The following is a 21163-nucleotide window of genomic DNA, read 5'->3' on the forward strand; positions in this document are numbered from 1 at the left end:
TAATAAGGCAAGACACTAGGATCACTTACCTCTTAAGTAGTTCCTTTCTTTGGTAAGGGACACAGCACTGTATCCATGGTGACTGATGCTAAAACCACTCAGCGATGGTGGTCCTGACATGATACTTGAAATGACTTAGGAAATAGCTACATAGCCTGGAAACACATACAAAATCTTGAGTGTTGACACAAAGTGCTGTAAGGGGACAGCTGCTGATCCTCTGTGTTCCTAAGAACACCTGGAAGAAACCACCACGCTCTGGTGCTAATCTTAAAGCCACCAGCTGCTGATCTGAGCAGGCAAAGACAGAGCCAATAAAATAAATCCTGATTATACGTCCCTCTAGGATTCTCTGTGAACTCTTCTTTGAATGAGTCATTCCAAGGAGAAGCTGTGTGTGTGTGTGTGTGTGTGTGTGTGTGTGTGTGTGTGTGTGCATGTGTGGACGTACGTGCATGTGCGTGTGTTTTGAGGATGTTAAGTGAGTGGGCTGAGGAAAAGTTAAAATTAGTTTGGGATTTGTGGGAAGTGAGGTTTTGGCGGAGAGGGATGAGGGATAAGTCTGTTGCACGTCACTATAGTGCTGGATGCCTGAAAATACAAAGAGGACCCTTGAGATGAACTAAAGAGGCACAGAGATGAACAAACAGGCAATGGTGTGGATGTCTAAGGTGAGAGGCTCATCAAAAACAGCTTAGACTTGTTGATTGGTGCCAGGACCAGCTCTCAGTGTTCTCTTAACTCTCAGGTATTTGGAACCATGAACGCCAGCTTAATGGAAGTGAATTCTTTCTGATTTCGTAGAGCAGGCACTCTGTGGAAAAAGACAGCCATACTGAGTGGTTGCCAAATATAATCTTTTACTAGTGACCCATAGAAACTTCCCTCGTGTGTACATAATAATAGAGAGGCACGAGTTGGAACTGGAATTTTAACCCCAGATTTATAACACTCAAGTATATGTACTCTTGATGCACAAGACAGCCTTTAGAATGCCGAAGCAGGAGGAGACTGTGAGGGACATTCACGTCACTTCTCGGAGTCCCGAGTCTAACCAGTTGGCTTTTTAGTTGCTTAAGATCATCTGTGTCTGGGATAGGTGCAAACATATGTATCTGACTTTCATTTTCACTTGTATTTCCAGTTAGTTTCCCACTGGAAAAATAAAACATGCTTCAGTCAATAAAACCCAGGTTTTTAATAACTTCCTAAAACAGAATGGAAAGGAAATGAAAAGTCCACAACGTAGCACAAAAACAAGATTTGATTTTTCATTGAGCTCTTCTCCTCATTGATCTCTTCTGCTTTAGCTCAAAAGAATCCAAGTAATATCCTGTTACAATGGAGGATTTCAACAGATGTCTACAGCGAAGCAGGGGTGATGTGGGCTCAACTCTGCTTAAGATGACTAGACAAAATGTAAGCGTCTACACCCCCAAGGCTTAAACCATAGGTCGACAAATCTAAAATGTTCAGTTCTCATAGTTCTATCAATATCATCTTATGCTAAAACTTGGTAGGAAATGGGACAAGAATCATCTCACAGTGAAGTTGATGCAGTGAGGGAACTTCTATTTTTCCATGTTCTGCAGGGATACTGGGTCCCTGATACCAGCAGCCTGTCAAGGGTGTATTCTCCTATCTCTCTTTGTACATTTTATATTTAATGCAAGCTAATCAAACAGAGCCTTGTTTCCTTTCTTTGAATTAAGGTCATTCTGGCATGGCTAAGGTATACAAAGTAATAGAATATGAATTCTCAAGCCAATGACAATGCTGTTTATTACTATCTTGTTGGAGAGTGAAATTAAAGTTATAATTTAGCTTTAATTATAACTTAACTTTACCTGGTATAAAATTTCAAGTTTAACTTAACTCTATATGAAATTTAGCTCATGTAAAATCTTATATTTTTAAATGTTATGTTTTTCAACATGTAGCTATTTTAAACAACCACATGAGTATACAGAAATCTTGTCTGGGAGCTGGATATGTGAGAATAACTATAATTACAACTTCTGCTCAGAATGCTGGTAGTTCTCTCTGCTAATATACAGACTTGACTTCAAGAATTTGCACACAACACTCCCAGAGGAGCCCTTCCTCTGCTCTTCTTTCTTGAGTGCTTAGTATTGGCCCTGTATTTCTCAGTGTCTTCTAAGTATGTCCTGTGTAAAATTTTCTCATGTGGAAACGTTTTGCTTCACTGGTAAAATCCAGAGAATTTTGGTTATGACATTGCAAATGACGCTAGCCAGCTCCTAGCCAATCATGCACATTCATGGCAAAGGTGCAGATCTGAACTTATGCTTGGAAACCTGGTTGTTTATAATTCTTTTCCTTAGTACAAGTTACCAACCTTTTCAGACTATGGTCTTTGTGGCTCGTGACCTCAGATTTCATGTGGAAATTAAGTTGGTGGAAATAGAATCCCATGACTTCTCCAGGGTTCATGCCAGGCATGGAAGAGTTGTGTCAAAGTTTTGATATCGACAGCCCAGGAATAGTAAAAGTCTAAGGTTCGTGCAAACAGATGAACATGAGGAGGGCTGAGGTCTTTCATGTTCCTTGTCCTGACTGCAGCTTTTAGGATACGTAGGCTTTGCTGGGCCACATTCTTTCACAGTTTGGTTTCTCTGTCACAGGGAAATCCCATAAGCCCATCTACGGTCACAGTCTTCCTATGTGACAGTGCTGCCCTTTAATATGGAAATTCTCGAGGCAATAACTATTTAAAAATACAACATTGCCATAACGTCATTTCACGTCTGTCTTCCCAATATTAAAAAAAGTTTTCTAACACTTGACAAACTTGTAAAGGGATTGGAGGGCTTCAAGTCTCTGTAGGCCATCACAGAGTAGTAGTTCTCACAGAGGCTGTATTTGAAAACTTAAGTGGACTGTCAGTAGTACATAGAAATGCAAATAATTGCAGGGGCGCAGAGGAACTTCTAATGGAGAAAACAGAGCTCTACAGTGGTAAATCCAGTGCTCACTTAAGTGAACTTTTGCATCTAACTACTCAGGTCCTTTACTTTCTAAGTCTCATCTATCTCTCCATTATCTCAACTTTACAAAGTGAAACTGAAGATAGTTAAACAATGCAAGTCAACTGTTAGAGGAGGTCATCAGGACACTCTTCCAAGAGATACCATATGTCCTAAATGGTCTGACCGTTGATACTCCTGCATCGGGGAAAAGGGTAAAGAGGAAACCTCTGAGTGTAGAGAAAAAAGGCTCCAGACAACTCAGAGTAAACAATGCATTCCTCTACACTAAAGTACGTCACACAGCTAGTTCTTGGATGTGAGAGTTTACCAAAGAAAATCTGGAACCACTAACAGCTACTTTCTCAATGAGTACCTTGTGACGATAACAGTCAGCTTGCTGGAGACACATGGAAACAGAATGAGGAATATTTTTAATTATCTGAAATACCTCTAACTTGCCAGTTAGTCAAAAAGAAAAATAAATATTGTTTGTGTCCTGGAAGTCTACACGTTCAAATGTTATAAGCACAAAAATGCTGTTTTTACTTGTATTTGAGAAGAGGGAAGATTGACTGCTGTATTCCAGTGACCTCTCATTTTGAAGTCTCTTGGTGAGAGAATAAGAGTCAGACAGGACACTGACAGGCAGACAGATAAGGAAAGAGGCCATAAACAAACAACACAATAGCATACATCTGGCTTCTTTTAAAGCCAGGACAGGACTTGGTGTACTCCCTCTTCTTCACACCCACTATGACCTCCTTTCTGGCTGACCTGCCCTGATAAGTCTTAGACAGGCCTGGTACCATGTCTAAGCTTTCATGGCTTGCGAGTCAGTCTACTCTATGCTTTATAAGCTGGCCAGTCTAAAAGGAGGGGAGAGGGGCCTTTCCCAAGCCACCTAAAAACTTTAAAATTCCCAATGCTCCAGGAAGAAAGAATATCTCAGATTCCAATCTCCTCTTCACTTCTGAAGAGTCTGACTATGTGCTGTGTATGTTGGGGGCTTCTATTCTTTCTTCCTTTCCCTCTTTCTTCCTCTCTCTCTCTCTCTTTCTTTCTTTCTTCCCTTCCTTCCTTCCTTCCTTCCTTCCTTCCTTCCTTTCTTCCTTCCTTCCTTCCTTCCTTATTCATCAATCCTTACAGAACTTTCCCCTTTGTCTACTAGCAGCTTGATAGCACACCTAAAAGCTCTAGAACAAAAAGAAGCAAATACATCCAAGAGGAATAGATGGCAGGAAATAATCAAACTCAGGATTGAAATCAACCAAGTAGAAACAAAGGAACTATACACAGAATCAACAAAACCAGGTGCTAGTTCTTTGCAAAAAATCAACAAGATAGATAAACCCTTAGCCAGACTAACCAGAGGGCACTGAGATAGTAACCAAATTAACAAAATCAGAAATAAAAAAGGAGACATAACAACAGAAACTGAGGAAATTAAAAAAATATCAGATCCTACTACAAAAGCCTATGCTAAAATAAAAAATAATAAATAAAAAACTGGAAAATCTGAATGAAATGGATGAAAATCTGTCTTTTCTAGACAGATACCAGGTACCAAAGTTAAAGCAGGATCAGATAAACTGTCTAAACAGATCCATAATTCCTAAAGAAATAGAAGCAGTTATTAAAAGTCTCCCTACCAAAAAGAGCCCAGGACCAGATGAGTTTAAGTACAGAATTCTATCAGACATTCAAAGAAGACCTAATACCAATATTCTTCAAACTATTCCACAAAATAGAAACAGAGGGAACACTACCCAATTCCCTCAACCACAATAACACTTAACACATAGAATCTATACCACACAAAAATACATAGAAAATACATAGAAAGAGAACTTCAGACCAATTTCCCTTTTGAGTATCAGTGCAAAAATACTCATTAAGATTCTTGCAAACCGAATGCAAGAACACATCAAAAGAATCATTCATCATGATCAAGTAGGCTTCATGACAGGGATACAGAATGTTCAATATTTGGAAATTTATCAACATAATCCACATATAAACAAACTTAAAAACCACATGATTATCTCACTAGATGCTGAGAAAGCATTTGACAAAATTCAACACCCCTTCATGATAAAAGTCCTGGAAAGAACAGGAATTCAAGGCCCGTACCTAAACATAGTAAAAGCCATATACAGCAAACCAGTAGCTAACATTAAACTAAATGGAGAGAAACTTGAAGCAATCTCACTAAAATCAGGGACTAGACAAGGCTGCCCACTCTCTCTCTACTTATTCAATATAGTTCTCGAAGTCCTAGCCAGAGCAAACAGACAACAAAAGAAGGTAAAAGGGATGCAAATTGGAAGGGAAGAAGTCAAAATATCACTATTTTCAGATGATATGATAGTATACTTAAGTGACCCCAAAAGTTCCCCCAGAGATCGCCTACAGTTGGTAAACAACTTCAGCAATGTGGCTGGGTATAAATTAAGTCAAACAAATCAGAAGCCTTCCTCTATTAAAAAGATAAACAGACTGAGAAAGAAATTAGGGAAATAACACCCTTCACAATAGTCATGAATAATATAAAATACCTCAGTGTGACTCTAACCAAGCAAGTAAAAGATCTATATGATGAGAACTTCAAGTGTCTGAAGAAAGAAATTGAAGAGGATCTCAGAAGATGGAAAGATCTCCCATGCTCATGGATTGGCAGGATTAATATAATAAAAATGGCCATCTTGCCAAAAGCAATTTACAGATTCAATGCAATCCCTATCAAAATTCCAACTCAATTCTTCCTAGAGTTAGAACAATTTGAAAATTCATTTGGAATAACAAAAAACTCATGATACGGAAAACTATTCTCAACAATAAAAGGACTTCTGGGGGAATCACCATCCCTGGCCTCAAACTGTATTTTTTTTAAAGATTTATTTATTGTATATGAGTACACTGTAGCTGTCTTCAGACACACTAGAAGAAGGCATCAGATCCCATTATAGATGGTTTCAAGCCACTATGTGTTTGCTGGGATTTGAACTCAGGACCTCTGAAAGAGCAGTCAGTGCTCTTAACCACTGAGCCATCCCTCCAGCCCCTCAAACTGTATTACAGAACAATAGTGATAAAAACTGCATGGTATTGGTACAGAGACAGACAGATAGACCAATGGAATAGAATTGAAGACCCAGAAATGAACCCACACACCTCTGGTTACTTGATCTTTGACAAAGGAGCCAAAACCATCCAGTGGAAAAAAGACTGGATTTTCAACAAATGATGCTTGTTCAACTGGCAGTCAGCTTGTAGAAGAATGCAAATTGATTCATCCTTATCACCCTGTACAAAGCTTAAGTCCAAGTGAATCAAGGACCTCCACGTAAAACCAGATACACTGAAACTAATAGAAGAGACAGTGGGGAAAATCCTTGAACACATGGGCATTGGGGAAAATTTCCTGAACAGAACACTGATGGCTTATGCTCTAAGATCAACAATAGATAAATGGGACCTCATAAAATTGCAAAGCTTCTGTAAGGCAAAGGATACTGTCATTATGACAAAATGGCAAGCAACAGATTGGGAGAAGATCTTTACCAATCCTACAACAGATAGAGGGCTAATATCTAATATATACAAAGAACTCAAGAAGTTAGACTCCAGAGAAAACTGGTATGTAGAGCTAAACAAAGAATTCTCAGCTGAGGAATACTGCATGTCTGAAAAGCACCTAAAGAAATGTTCAACATCCTTAGTCATCAGGGAAATGCAAATCAAAACAACCCTGAGATTCCACCTCACATCAATCAGAATGGCTAAGATCAAAAACTCAGATGACAACCCCTCCATTTTTGGTGGGATTGAAGACTGATACAACTACTCTGGAAATCTGTCTGGCAGTTCTCAGAAAATTGGAGATAGTACTACCTGAGGACCCAGCTATACCACTCCTGGGCATATACGCAAATCATGCTCCAACATATAACAAGGACACATGTTCCACTATGTTCATAGCAGACTTATTTATAATAACCAGAAGCTGGAAAGAACCCCGATGCCCTTCCACAGAGGAATGGATACAGAAAATGTGGTACATCTACACAATGGAGTATTACTCAGCTACTAAAAACAATGATTTCACGAAATTCTTAGGCAAATGGATGGAACTGGAAAATATGATCCCGAGTGAGGTAACCCAATCACAAAAGAACACACATGATCTGTACTCACTGATAAGTGGATATTAGTCTCGAAGCTCCTAATATCCATGATACAATTCACAGACCACATGAAGCTTGAGAATAAGGAATACCAAAGTTTGGATGCTTCAGTCCTTCTTAGAAGGGGGAAGAAAAATACTCACAGGAGGAAATACGGAGACAATGTTTGGAGTAGAGACTGAAGGAAAGGCCATCCAGAGACTGCCCCACCTGGAGATCCATCCCACATAGAATCACCGAACCCAGACTCTACTGCGGACGCCAACAAGTGTATGCTGACAGGAGACTGATGTAGCTGTCTCCTAGAGGCTTTTCCAGAGCATGACAAATACAGAGGTGGATGCTGGCTGCCAACCATTGAACTGAGCATGGGTTCCCCAATGGAGGAGTTAGAGAAAGGACTGAGGTAGCTGAGCGGGTTTGCAACCCCACAGGAAGAAGAACATTAACTAACTAGACCTCCCAGAGCTCCTAGGGACTAAACCATCAACCAAAGAGTACACATGGAGGGACCCGTGGCTCCAGCTGCATATGTAACAGAGGATGGCCTTGTTTGTCATCACTGGGAGGAGAGGTCCTTGGTCCTGTGAAGGCTTGATGCCCCAGTGTAGGTGAATGCCAGGCTGGGAAGGCAGGAGGGAGTGGGTGGGTAAGGGAGCACCCTCATGGAGGCACGGGATGGGGCATGTGATGGGGGGGTTTCTGGAGGGGAGTCCAGGAAGGGGTATAATATTTGAAATGTAGATAAAGAAAATTTCGAATAATAAAATGAAAAAAAAGAAAAGAAAAGAAAATGCCCTGAGCACATAATAATCAAACCGCTAAGCATATAGAAAAAAAGAAAGATTGTTTAGAATTGCAAGAGTAAAACTCCAAGAAATGTATATAGGCAGACCTATTAGAAAAACATTCCATTTGTCAGTAAAGAATCTAAAAGCCAAAAGGGCCTGGACAGGTGTGTTGTAGAGTCTAAGAGATGACAGATGCTAGCCAAGACTTCTGCATTCTGCAAAACTTTCAATCACCAATGATGGAGAAAATAAGACATTTCATGATAAAGCCAAATTAATTTACGATCAGATGAACCATATCAACAGACCTATAACCACTATTGAAATAGAAGCAATCATTAAAATTGTCCCCCCAACCCCATGTCCAGGACTAGATGGTTTAGGACAAAATCCTACCAGAAGAGATAATGCCAATACTCCTCAAATTATTCCACAAAATAGAATCAGAAAAAAATCTTGCTCAACTTATTTTATGAGGCCACAGTTATCCTGACACCTAAGCAACATAAAGATCCAATGAAGAATCACAGACCAGTTTTCCTTATGAACATGTATGTAAAAATGCTCAATAAAATTCTTGCAAACATAATCCATGAATACATCAAAGTGATCATCTAGCATGGTCAAGTAGGCTTCATCCCAGAGATCCAGCAATGGCCTCAATATACATAAATTGATAAATATAACCTACCATATAAACAAAATGAAAGAAGACCACATGATGATCTCCATAAGTTCAGAAAAAGCCTTTGACAAAATCCAATAGCCTTTCATGTCATGGCAAGATCAGGGATACAAGAGATATACCACAATATAATACAGGCAGTTCATAGCAAGTCCACAGCCAACATCAACTTAAATGGAGAGAAACTCAAAACAATTTCACCAAAATCGAGAACAAGATAAGGTTGTCCACACTCTTCATACCTATTCTAATAGAGATCAAAAGGATACAAACTGGAAAGGAAAATGTCAAAGTATCTTTATTTGTAGGTGATATGATAGTATACACAAATGATCCAACAAATTTCACCAGGGAACCTAAATTCCCCCAGTTGACAAACACTTTCAGCGAAAGTAACTAGCTACGGAATTAGCTGCACTAATCAGTAGCTCTTCCATATACAAATGACAGATAATCTGAGAAAGAAGTCAGTTAAATGACATCGCTTACAATAGACAAAATATAATATCTTGTGGGTAACTCTTAGCAAAGCAAGCAAAAGCCCTGTATAATAAAAAACTTTAAGACACTGAAGATAGAAATTGAAGAAGATATCAGAAGACAGAAACATCTTCCACACACACAGATCAGTAGGACTAACAGAGTAAGGAATGGCCATCTTACCAGAAGCAATCTACAGATTCAATGCGTTCTCCAGCAAAATTCCAACACAACTCACAGAATTTTCAGCTTCTTATGGAAACAAAAAACTCAGGATACCTAAAACAATCCTGAATAATAAAAGAAACGCTGGAGATATCACCATCGCTGATTTCAATTTGAACCACAGAGCTATAGAAATAAAAAAACAAACAAACAAACAAACAAAAAAATGGCAATCTCATAAGCAGACACATTGATCAATGGAATCAAGTTGACAACACAAGCCTAGGTGTGAATACAGATCTACAAACATCTGAAGTTTGATAAAGAATCCCGAAATAGACACTGGAAAAACGACTGCATCTTCAACAAATGGTGCTGGCACAAACTGGATGTCTGCCTGTAGAAGAATGCAAATTAGTCCATACTCATCCCCCTGCATAAAACTGAATTCTATTGTATCAAAGACTTCAACATAAAACCGAATACACAAGTTTTGATACAAGAGAAAGTCGGGAATAGCCTTGAACTTGGCACAGGAAAGATGTTCTAAACAGACACTGTTAACACAGGCACTAAGATCTACAGTAAATGGGACCTCTTGATAATGGAAAGCTTCTGTACAGTAAAGGACACCATCACTCAGACAATGCAGCAGGCTACAAAGTGGGAAAAGACTTTTATTCACTACATATCTGATAGAGAGCTAATATGCAAAATATATATAGAAAAACTAGATATTATGAAATCAAATAACCCAATTAAAAATGGGGCAGAAATCAAAACAGAAAGTTTTTCAGTAGATGAAACTCAAATGGTTGACAAGCACTAAGAACCATTAACATCCTTAGACATCAGGGAAATGCAATCAAAATTCCATTGAGAACTTACTTTTCATGTGTCAGAATGGCTAAGATCAATAGAACTCATGCTGTCAATGATGTGGATTTATTTTTGGAAAACATACTGCCCCCTGCTAGACAATGCTTTACTGATCCAGGGGTGAACCAAAACAATGCCTTATGAAACTAGAGAAGGATTCTGTTTCCATGTGAGTGTGTGTGGAGGTCTATGTGTACGTACGCATGCATTGGGATAGAGTAGGGGAGGGGAGGTGGTAAGAAAAGTTGCTTTTACTATTCATCTTGAATTGTCACAAAATAAACGGCAACCTTAATCCTAACCCTAACCCTAACTCGTAATCCTCTAACCCTAATGCTCTAACTAACCCTAACCACATAACACCTATCCTAACCCTTCAACTCTAACCTTAACCCCCTGACCCACACCCTAACCCTTCTATTCTAACTCTAACTTTAACCCCATAACACTCACCCTAACCTTAACCTTAACCCTCTGACACTCACTTTAACCCTAACCTTAACCCCCTAGGCCTAACCCTAGCCCTAGCCCTAACACTAGCCCTAGCCCTAGCCCTAACCGTAACCCTAACCCTAACCCTAACCTTAGCCCTAGCCCTAACCCTAACCCTAACCCTAGCCCTAACCCTAGCCCTAACTCTAACCCTAACCCTAGCCCTAGCCCTAACCCTAACCCTAACCTTAGCCCTAGCCCAAACCCTAACCCTAACCCTAACCTTAGCCCTAGCCCAAACCCTAACCCTAGCCCTAACCCTAGCCCTAACTCTAACCCTAACCCTAGCCCTAACCCTAACCCTAACCCTAACCCTAACCCTAACCCTAACCCTAACCCTAACCCTAACCCTAACCCTAACCTTAGCCCTAGCCCTAACCCTAGCCCTAACCCTAACCTTAGCCCTAGCCCTAACCCTAACCCTAACCCTAGCCCTAACCCTAACCTTAGCCATAGCCATAGCCCTAATCCTAACCCTAACCATCATGTACAGACCCTGCAAGCAAGTCATCCTTAAGCAGGAGGTCAGCCTCCTCATGTTTAAACACAGGATGGAAGAGGGGCCGACTCCACATCCTCTTACCACACCATTTCTATACAGCTTAGTTCTTGGCAGTCTCTCAACAGGGAGAAGACAATATTCTGGTTTCGCTTTCCCCATTAATAACACTTTCCTCCTCCTCCCTAGATTTTCCTTCCTTGCCTCTTCCCATTTCTAAAAGTACTCTAACAGCACCCAATGCCATTTCCTGATTTTTGATCGGTTGTAACTATGTACGTTCTGTTTTTATTTTATTTTGCTTTTTAAATTGAGGATTATACACAAAAGTGCACATGTCTTTTTGTTTAAGGAAAGCAATTCGACATTTATTATAGAAATATGCTAGATGCAAAATAACCATGTACATTTATGTGACCTCTTTAAGTACAGCTCCAAGGCCAGCACCTCCTTTAGTATTTCCTCAAACTCTAGTTGTCCCCTATTTACCAAGAATGGCAACTGGCCGTATTTACATTATAATTTCCTTTAATGTTTATGGTTGATGTGTGCGTCCCTGTAACTCCAGCTTCACTGTGTCAGAGTTTGAGCTCTATATTATCAGAATCATACTGTCGCCCGGTAGTTTGCAACAGAGTTGGTCTCCCACCACGTCTCCCAAAAGATAGTTGTTGATGTTTGGAAATGTGTTGTTCTCATGGTAGGAAAGGATCCTAATGACGTTTAATAGGTAGTGGATGAGCAGGCTGCCAAACCTCCTACATGTACAAGACAACCCATCCAACAGTTTACACACACAGGGCAGCACTCATGAAAACTTGCTGGATCAAAATTTTAATCTTGATCAACTTGTAGAGGGCACTTATTCCATTTTCCGTTTTATTGCCATATCATATGGTCTAGTAATTTAAAATATTGCTACTGGAGTTTGAGTTGTTTCCACTTGGGGACTGAAATAAATAATTTGGCCTGTGAATGTTCTGGTGTTTGTGTCACGATCCCATGAGAAATTCTCTACAAGTGGAAATTTCTGGTCCTTGGATAAGTATTTCTTTCCTATATTAATTCCCAAGTGCTTCTCAAAGTGGATGCATGATTTTTACAGCAGTACATTAAGAACAGTTCGGGCTCTATATTCCCCCCTCCCCCATTGCTAGGAGTCTTAGCTAGGGTGACCCTTGTAGATTCCTAGGAGTTTCCATTGCACGAGGTTTCTAGCTCATCCCAGGGAGGCTGCCCCATCCCAGTTGTCTTTCCCAGTACTCTCCCTCCATTCCCTCTAGCTAATCCCTCCTGTTCCTGTACTCACTGGCTAACCTATAATGCCCAACCCCCAACCCACCCAGGACATCTATTCTATTTCCCCTTTCCCAGGGAGATTCATGTGTCTCCCTTGAGCTCTTCTTTTTCACTTAGCCGCTCTTGATCTGTGAATTGTAGCCTGGTTTTTCCTTTACTTTATGGCTGTCATCCACTTATAAGTGAGTACATACTGTGTTTGCCTTTCTAAGTCTAGGTGACCACACTCAGGATGATCTTTTCTACTTCCATCCATTTGTCTGCAAATTTCACGATGTGACCATTTTTAACAATTGAGTAATATTCCATTGCATGAATGTACCAAATTTTCTCTATTCTTCGGTTGAAGGACATCTAGGTTGTTTCCGGTCTCTGGCTATTATGAATAAAACTATGTGAACATAGTTGAGCAAGTATCCCTATAGTACGGTGTTAAGTGTCCTTTGGGCATATGTCCAAGAGTGTCAATTTTCTTTTCCAATTTTCTGAGAAATCGCCATATTGATTTCCAAGCTGGCTGTACAAGTTTACACTCCCAGAACCAATGGAGGAGTGGTCTCCTTGTTCCAACAGGAGGTGTCACTGCGGTTTTGATGTTAAACATTTTGACAGTTGTAAAATGGAATCTAAGAGTCGCTTTGATTTGCATTTCCTCGACTGCTAAGGATAATGAATATTTCTTTATGTGCTTTTTGGTCTTAGTCCAATGGTCATCAAAGAGGCTTCACCCGGTAACTGATTGAAACAGATGCAGAGCCCCACAGCCAAACATGAGGCAGAGTTGGGGAATCCTGTGGAAGAGGGGAGGAAGAACCAGAGGGGTCAAGGACACCACAACAAAACCCCCAGGAACAACCAACATGGCGTCATAGGAGCTCACAGAATGAACTGACAATCATGGAGCCTGCATAGGAATGACTTAGGCCCTCTGAATATATGTTCCAGTTGTGTAGCCTGGTCTTCTTGTGGGACTTCTAAAGAGCAGAAGTGTCTGACTCTTTTGCCTGCTTTAGGGATCTTTTCCCTCTACTGGCTTGTCTAGTTCAGCCTTAATATGAGGGAAGGTGCCTAGTCTTGCTGCAACTTGATATCACCATGGTTGACTGATATTCACGGAGCCCAGCCCCTTTCTGAATAGAAATGGAGAAGAAGGGAATGTGGGGAGGATTGAGAGGAGAGGTGGGAGGGAGGGGCTGGTAGAAGAGAAAGAGGAAACTGCATTCACTGCTTTGATTAAAACAGTATTATTTTTACAAGGCAAATTTGTTCCTATCCCCGTCATGAAACTAAAATGTATATATTTTTCCTTCATAAGGAAGAAGTTATAGGAAGAATAGTGGTTGTCTTTTAAAAAACCATTTCTTAAAGGTCTATTTTTATTACTATTTACTTGTTTTTTTATAAGTATGGATGTTTTGCCTGCAGGTATATCTGCACACCTCACGCGTGCTTGTTGTCCATAGGGGCTAAAAGTAGATGTCAGATCCCTTGTAAGTGGAGGTGCAAGATGCTCCTGAGTCACATTGTGGGTGCTGGGGATTGAACTCAGGTCCTCTGTAAGAACAACCACAGCTATTAACAGATCAGCCGTCTCTTCAGCCCTCAACAAGCATCTACCATCAGTGTTTTCTTGGAACTATCATTCATTTATCTCCAGATGGCATTATAGAACCATAAATGCCTATAAACATCTTCAAATATACCAGACAATCTTTCTGTTTCTCGCTCAGTGTTCTCCTTTCTCCATCCTTCTGCTTTTCTTGACTGTTTCTTGGACAAGTGGAAGTATTTCCAGTGCACCACGCTGACATTAGTCACTGGGCTTCCTGTGTTGAGCTCACCTTTCCTGGGCTTCCTTCCGTGGTTTCCTTCCTTGTTCCCAGTTTACTGAGCGCAGTTTGGTAGAGGCCCCCCACGTGCAACTTGCTGTCAATTTTAGCCTTTGGAGGCCTTGACTTTTATCTTTTATCTTTTCTAATTTGTTCAATTTTCAAGAGCAGTATCTGAATTTCTAAGTGTTCTTTTGAATATCAAGCACCTTGATTTTGCTTCAGTTGTATTACTTCTCCAGGAAAATTAAGCCTAATTACGTTGACTTTTTTCCTTTGCTTCTTCAGACATCGTACATATTATTTTCCTGTTAGTTATCATCTCTGTCATTTACTACAAAGTGTCCTAGAATGCCTTTGGGCTTCTGGCACTCACACATACTTTAAAATGTGACACTAACACTTAAAAAATGCTGTGCATGCGCACTGAATGGAGAAGGCGCATACCCTTTTCAGTGAGAGCCTTCCTTACTATTTGTGTTTATATAGGAAGGATCCTCCACCTGCAGGTTAGCAATTTCCTTCAAATGGAGACTTCTTCCTCTTGACCAGGGAGTACAGGGCTGCTGGTCACTGCTAGAAAGGATGAGTGAGGGCTAGAAATCTCCCTAACTATGGAGTAAAGGTTTCTTATACCTTCAGTCCCAGAAGAGACACAAATCCTGCCTTCAGTTCTTGCTGGGATCATGCCCATGATTCTACATGTAATCTGGCAAAGTTGTTACAAAAGTCAGCCACCTGACTGTAGAAGGCTGGGTAACACATGGCACATTGGGCGGTTAGGATCTGGTCCTCTTGACATGCAACAACCTGCTTTGTGTTTAGCTTCTCTTCACTGTTTTCTTCAAACGTTTGGCTGCCTCAGATTCATTAGTCTACCGTTGACTGTAAAATCTGCCACCCTGCCTCACTGGTGGACATTTGGTAAGGAAAGCCCACGCATTAGTAACTTGCTCCTCAACTTACTGGTTTTTAGCCTACAAGACTGCTAACTTTGTAGCTGGCTGGTGTCCTCCCTTTGGTCTGTTTATACTTCTCTGAAATTTACCTTTGTACCCTTGTTAGTGGACTTTTCGCTAAAACAATGGTTTAGTCACTGAAGTAACCCCCCTCCATTGCTAACAGAACTTAATCTATAATATAAATATATGTGTGACTAGATAAGGGAAATATAGCTGGAGCACTCTGATACACCATCACTCATACATTAGGCACCCAAATTGCTCTGGTGCATTAGCCTCCGGCTATAGGTCAAGTGTCCATCTTCTTCCTGGCATCGTCTCAGCTCACCCCTCAACCTTCCCTCTCCCTTGACTTCCATGACTTGGGTTATTCCTTTTTTTAAATCCTCGAAGCCTCTCCAGATTTTACATGTCTACTCATCTCGAGTTTGTGAGTCCCACTATTGCTGTCTCCCCTGTCCTTACCCTTGTCTCTGAGCACTTTTTCGGACTTTGGAATATTTGCATATGCACAAAGAGAGGGTGGGCATGGGACCCAGGTACTAACAGAGGATGTACTTACGTTTTATGTACAGCATGTGCACGTAAGCCTGAATGTCACTTTATTTAATACTTTTAGTTTTATTTGCACTGTGTTACATAGCAGCAGATCCAACATGGCGTTTTCCACTTTCAAATGTTTGGGGTTTTGGAGTATTTCAGTCTTCAGATTTTTTGGTCAGGGGTACTCAGCCTAAGGCAATTTCATTCTACCATGCATATAGTCAACACTAGAAGGCTGCTTGTGAAATGCAATGAGTAGTCCTCGAGTGTCTTCTTTAATGTAGCATAACAGAATTAAAGGGCCTATGCAGATACGGAAAGGTAAAGATACCGGGTGGTGACTAGAAAATGATCAACTGTGAATGAAGAATGGCGAGGTATGTATGATCAGAAAATGATCAACTATGAGGGATAGCTACATATGTGTGATCAGAAAATGATCAACTGTAAGGGATGGCTATATGTGTGTGTGTGTGTGTGTGTGTGTGTGTGTGTGTGTGTGTGGTGTGATGACCATAGTGGCACTTAACGTCACTTCTATTTCTTGATAATTATATATTTAACATGAATAATATCCGTGTACAGCATCTCTATTCCCTTTAATGATCGACATAGGATTTGTGAATGAATAGAGAAAGGCAAGCTGCTCTTTTAAACCATTTGAGTGTTTATTGGTTTTGCTTACACAACAAGAGGTTAGCAACTACACAGGCTGCCACTTTAAGTGACCAGAGCCAAACAAAACACAATTCTTTCACATGGCTTTATTACAATTGCATGTTAGACACGACACACCCACGTTTTGATGAAAACAGTGTTCCTTTGGCCGTTGCACATGATCAATACTGAGCAATGTTTGAACACAGACCAACAATAGCGGTAGAAAATTTAGGGAGAAAACAGACTGAATTCACTCATAAGTCTTTTGACCTCTAACATCCCTGGGAACACTATTTTTTTGCATTGCTATGTTAGGCAGTGTAAATGTTAGAAACTATGCTTTAAATACGATGGTACCTTCTCTTATCTTGGCTTCAATTATGCAAAGAAAGTGTGCATGTTTCTTACCACGCCTGCTCTGTATGCTAAAATTTTGAATAAAAAAAAGCCACTGAATATAGTTTTATTGCATATATTGCATGGATAGTGTTCTTATGCCATTTCATGATTTGGCAGGATGATTATTACCCATGAGTCTAACATGATGAGAGAAGGAACATTTGGGTTAAACAAGGATGTTAGGACTCAAGAATTTAGTACACAGCAATAGAACCAATCTGAAACTTAAGAAGAATTAAAAATACATTCACGATGTGAAACTACTGAGGACTCAATAGCTAACTTAAAATGGAAGCTTTTGGGTGTCCTTTGTGATTAAATCACAACCTGTCCACAAGAACTGTGGTTGACTCCTGAAGAGAGTCACGTGGCACGCCGATTCATTACTGTGCTTTGTTTTTTACCTCATTGTCCTGTGTGGGTTTATTGTCTTGTCACAGTGGATTTTGGCAGAAAACTGCATTCTTAGCTCATTTTCAACATGTGGCCTGGGTTACAAGAAGAAAAGAGGAGAGAAAAGAAAAGAAAGAAATAAAAGATATATATATATATATATATATATATATATATATATATATAGAGAGAGAGAGAGAGAGAGAGAGAGAGAGAGAGAGGGACAGACAGACACAGAGAGAAGGAAAGAAAAAGAGAAGAAAGAAAGAAAGAAAGAAAGAAAGAAAGAAGGAAGGAAGGAAGGAAAAATCTGTTATATTTTAAGACAACATTAAAGCTCCTGGGTTTTGATTTGTTCCCGAGTCATTCTGAGAATGCTGCGCTGTGTTTTGCTGGAGCCGAACCAGGACCTTTCACACTGATATGACGTGGCAGTGACGAACACAGGGCTAATAATGGGAATCTTTCCCCACCGGTTTCCTCCCGCCCCACCTCATTTCCTCTCCCTTCAGTTTTCTCTTGGGCGTTCTTTCACACACTGCTCGTCCGGAGTGAACCTAAGGCACACTGTGGAAGGAGATTAAAAAAAAAATAAAACAAACAAAACCTAGACAAGAATGCTCAATGAGGAGGGTCTTGTAGACCCCAAAGCAGTTTGGCTTCTAAGTTTTAGAAAAAGCACCGCGTCCAGAATGCCTTTCTGTTGGCGATTTTCAGAAATAACACAAGAAATTGGCGATACGCCATCAAGAGAGCTGGCTACAGTGACTACCTCCTATGACATTAAGCGATGGTATTTTAGCTATCGTGTTGTGCCGTGGACCGTTTTTGCTGCGGCGTGACTGAAAGGACGCTCCCTGCTTCTTTGCCACGTGGACACTGCACCAGGCAATTCCCATTCTGTCTGTACCCGGGTTACTGGCATCTTTTGTCAGAAAGCTTTGAACGCTGGGACCTGCCCTTCGTTAAGTCATCTACATGTAGTGCTTATAGCTAATAGCTAAGTATTTACAGATGATGGAGTTAATCGAGTGGAATTTAAAGTTCAGTCATGAAAGGATCCTTGAAAGAACTTTGAAGAAATCATAGGTAGTGTTCTGTTTTGTGTCTTTCTGTACAGCATGTGTGTGGGAACTTCAGAAGTCTCAGGCATAGCAGCTCAGCTTTCCCAAGTTTTCTCTGTGACATTTGTGCCTATTTGAGTGTTAAGGAGTATGATGATTTCAAACATCCAGGCTGTGCCTCTCTTTTTCATCGCCCCTTCTGATCATTTCAATGTCTGTAATGACCGAAGAAATGCAGCAACCATATTGCTTTCTCAATTTGCATATAGTTACGATCGGATTAGTGGGGGTGATACTATGCATAAAACTTTGTTAGTTTTTTTTTTTTTGTTTTGTTTTTTGTCTCAAATCGAGCAATTGAAACTTTGCTTTAAGAATTGTTTTGCAATGTCATGCATTCCTGTATCCAGATTCATAGGACTGGATAATAAACCCCTGAATAGAGTTTGAGTTCTTGTTTTTAAATGTAAGTGGGCTGTGAGTGCAGTGAGGGCTTTTAAGAGCCGTGCTGAAGTGCTGACTAAGAATCTAAGTGCTTTCCCGAGGCTTCATTCATTCCCATGGCTTTCTTAGGTTGTAAACAGCCCGTGAAATATCAGGTGTGGAAAGTTAGAACGGTTAAAAAACAATCCCTCTCCCATGCGTGCACACCTTTCCGCAAGCACGGTTTTCCGTTTGGGTTTGGCAAAGGTTTCATTTTGTTTTAATGCTATCTGTCCACGATGAGGACAATGAGATTCAGTGAGTGTTCCTTCCTTCAAGATGAGCTGTATTTATTGCTGGAGCGGAAGTTGTCGTATCCGTGATCGTTAGCTTTGAACTTCAAGCAGGATTGCTTCTCCTCTAAGGACTGTTTTTCCTCAAACGTTTGGCACCAGCAGCACAAACACGACTGTATAAAACAGAACGGCCGTTACACATTTACTCAGGCACACGGCCACCACTCTTCTGGGGCTTGGGGCCCTGACTGTCCTTGCCAGTGTGGGATTATGGTTCCCTCTCTTTCCATGTCCCCCTCTTCCCCCTTAAAAAGGGGATGCAATTAAGTCCAGCAAGATGGCTCTGTGGGTAAAAGCACTTGGCAAGCCTGATTGACATGAGTTTGAGCACTAGAACTCACGGTGGAAAGAGAACAGGCACCTGCATGTTGTCTGTGTGCACACACATGCACATGGGCATGCTCACACATGCACGCATATACACACTCTCACACACACATGCGCACACGTGCATGCACACACACTCATACCTGCATACACGCATGCACACAGATATACGAACATATCGTAGCACTTATGCATCATGTGATGCACACACTTATTCTCATACACACGTTGCATTCACACAATAGTAATAAACAAAATTTTAGAAATTGAAAAGGCAATCACATTGGGGGCATGTGCTGATTTTTGGCAATAATGAAGTACAAAGGGATAAAAAAGCATTACTTAAGAAACAATCACTAGGTCTTTTTAGTGTATGCGTGTGACTGTGTGTGTGTGTGTTTGTGTGTGTGGTGTGTGTGTTTGTGTGTGTGAGTGTGTGTGAGAGTGTGTGTGTGAGCCTGTGTGTGAGTGTGTTTGTGTGTGAGTATGTGTGTGAGTGTGTGTGTGAGTGTGAGTGTGTTTGTGTGTGAGTGTGTGTGTGAGCATGTGTGTGAGTGTGTTTGTGTGTATGTGTGTGTGAGTATGTGCGAGTGTGTGAGTATGTTTGTGTGTGAGTGTGTGTGTGAGCATGTGTGTGAGTGTGTTTGTGTGTGAGTGTGTGTGTGCTAGTGTGTGAGTATGTTTGTGTGTGAGTGTGTGTGTGCTAGTGTGTGAGTATGTTTGTGTGTGTGTGTGAGCGTGTGTGTGAGTGTGTGTGCATGTGTGTGTGTGTGTGTGTGTGTGTGTGTGTGTGTATGGATGCACACACACTGTGCAGGAGGCCAGAGAAGATTGTCTGTGGTTTCCTTCTATTGCATTCTCCTTTACTATCTTGAGACAAGATCTCTCACTGGAGTTCGCTGTCTGCCTAGCTGACTGATCAGGCTGTCTTTAGGATCTCTCTGTCTGTAAAGCTAGGGTTATAGGCATAGGCAGGCAAGCCGGGCTTTTGATGTGTGTGCTTGGATTTGAACTCATACCCACAAGCTTGTACAGCAAGTGCCTTTTCCTGCTGAGTCATCTCTTTAGCCCGAAAGCCACCTTTTGACACTTAGAGTTATTTACTTGGAAAGTGGTACTTAATGTGTGACAACCATGAAAGTCAAACATTTTTCCTTGAGAACACAAATATGACAGTTGCCCACATGCTTGTCCTCAGATGTGACTAGTATAAGTGCCCCATAATCTGCTTTGTCTTAACACTGACCTACATTTCTTCCCAGGCCAATGAGTTTACTAGCCTAGCTATTTTTAAGCTACACATGCATTTCCGATATTGTTATATGATAAATTTATAAATTTATAAAGCATGGTTTTATTTTTCTACTTCTCACTGGAGTTTTTAAACTTTTAAGACTTTGTTCGGCCTGTTTGTTTTATGATAGACTATGGGTCTAAGGAAATAGGTTTTCTGTTTATGTTATGATAAACTCTATGCCCAGAGAAATAGCAGGGGTTTTGTTCTGTAAAGAAAGGAGTTGGCTTGGATAAAAGTTCTCTTCCACCACTAATGTCTGAGTTATGAATGGGTAAGGACATTTTCAGTGTTTACGATGAAATGAATTTTGGTTTTCAAGTAATGAAATACCAGGGACAGTGTTCATTCTCTTGCGAGGGGAGGCATGTTTTTCTTGGTGTTGCATTATTGAAAGAATGCCCGAATAGATGGAGGGCTGCCACGTTGCAAACATCTGGGTTAAAGTA

General features: G+C 40.6%; 1 protein-coding gene across 3 annotated transcripts in view; it reads right to left on the minus strand.

Annotated features, from left to right (window-relative positions):
• Positions 1-16445: 16445 nt before the first annotated feature.
• Ednrb (endothelin receptor type B) overlaps positions 16446-21163 on the minus strand; it is a 31222-nt gene continuing 26504 nt past the window's right edge. For 2 of the 3 annotated variants that reach the window (XM_087586462.1, XM_087586463.1), the window contains one exon: positions 16446-19206. In XM_087586462.1, coding sequence (XP_087442588.1) covers positions 19072-19206 — 135 coding nt within the window. In that variant the 3' untranslated portion in view covers positions 16446-19071. 3 annotated transcript variants of the gene reach the window in all.

This window comes from Rattus norvegicus, chromosome 15 (genome assembly GCF_021556685.1).
Source record: "Rattus norvegicus strain SHRSP/BbbUtx chromosome 15, alternate assembly SHRSP_T2T, whole genome shotgun sequence".
Lineage (NCBI taxonomy): Eukaryota > Metazoa > Chordata > Mammalia > Rodentia > Muridae > Rattus > Rattus norvegicus.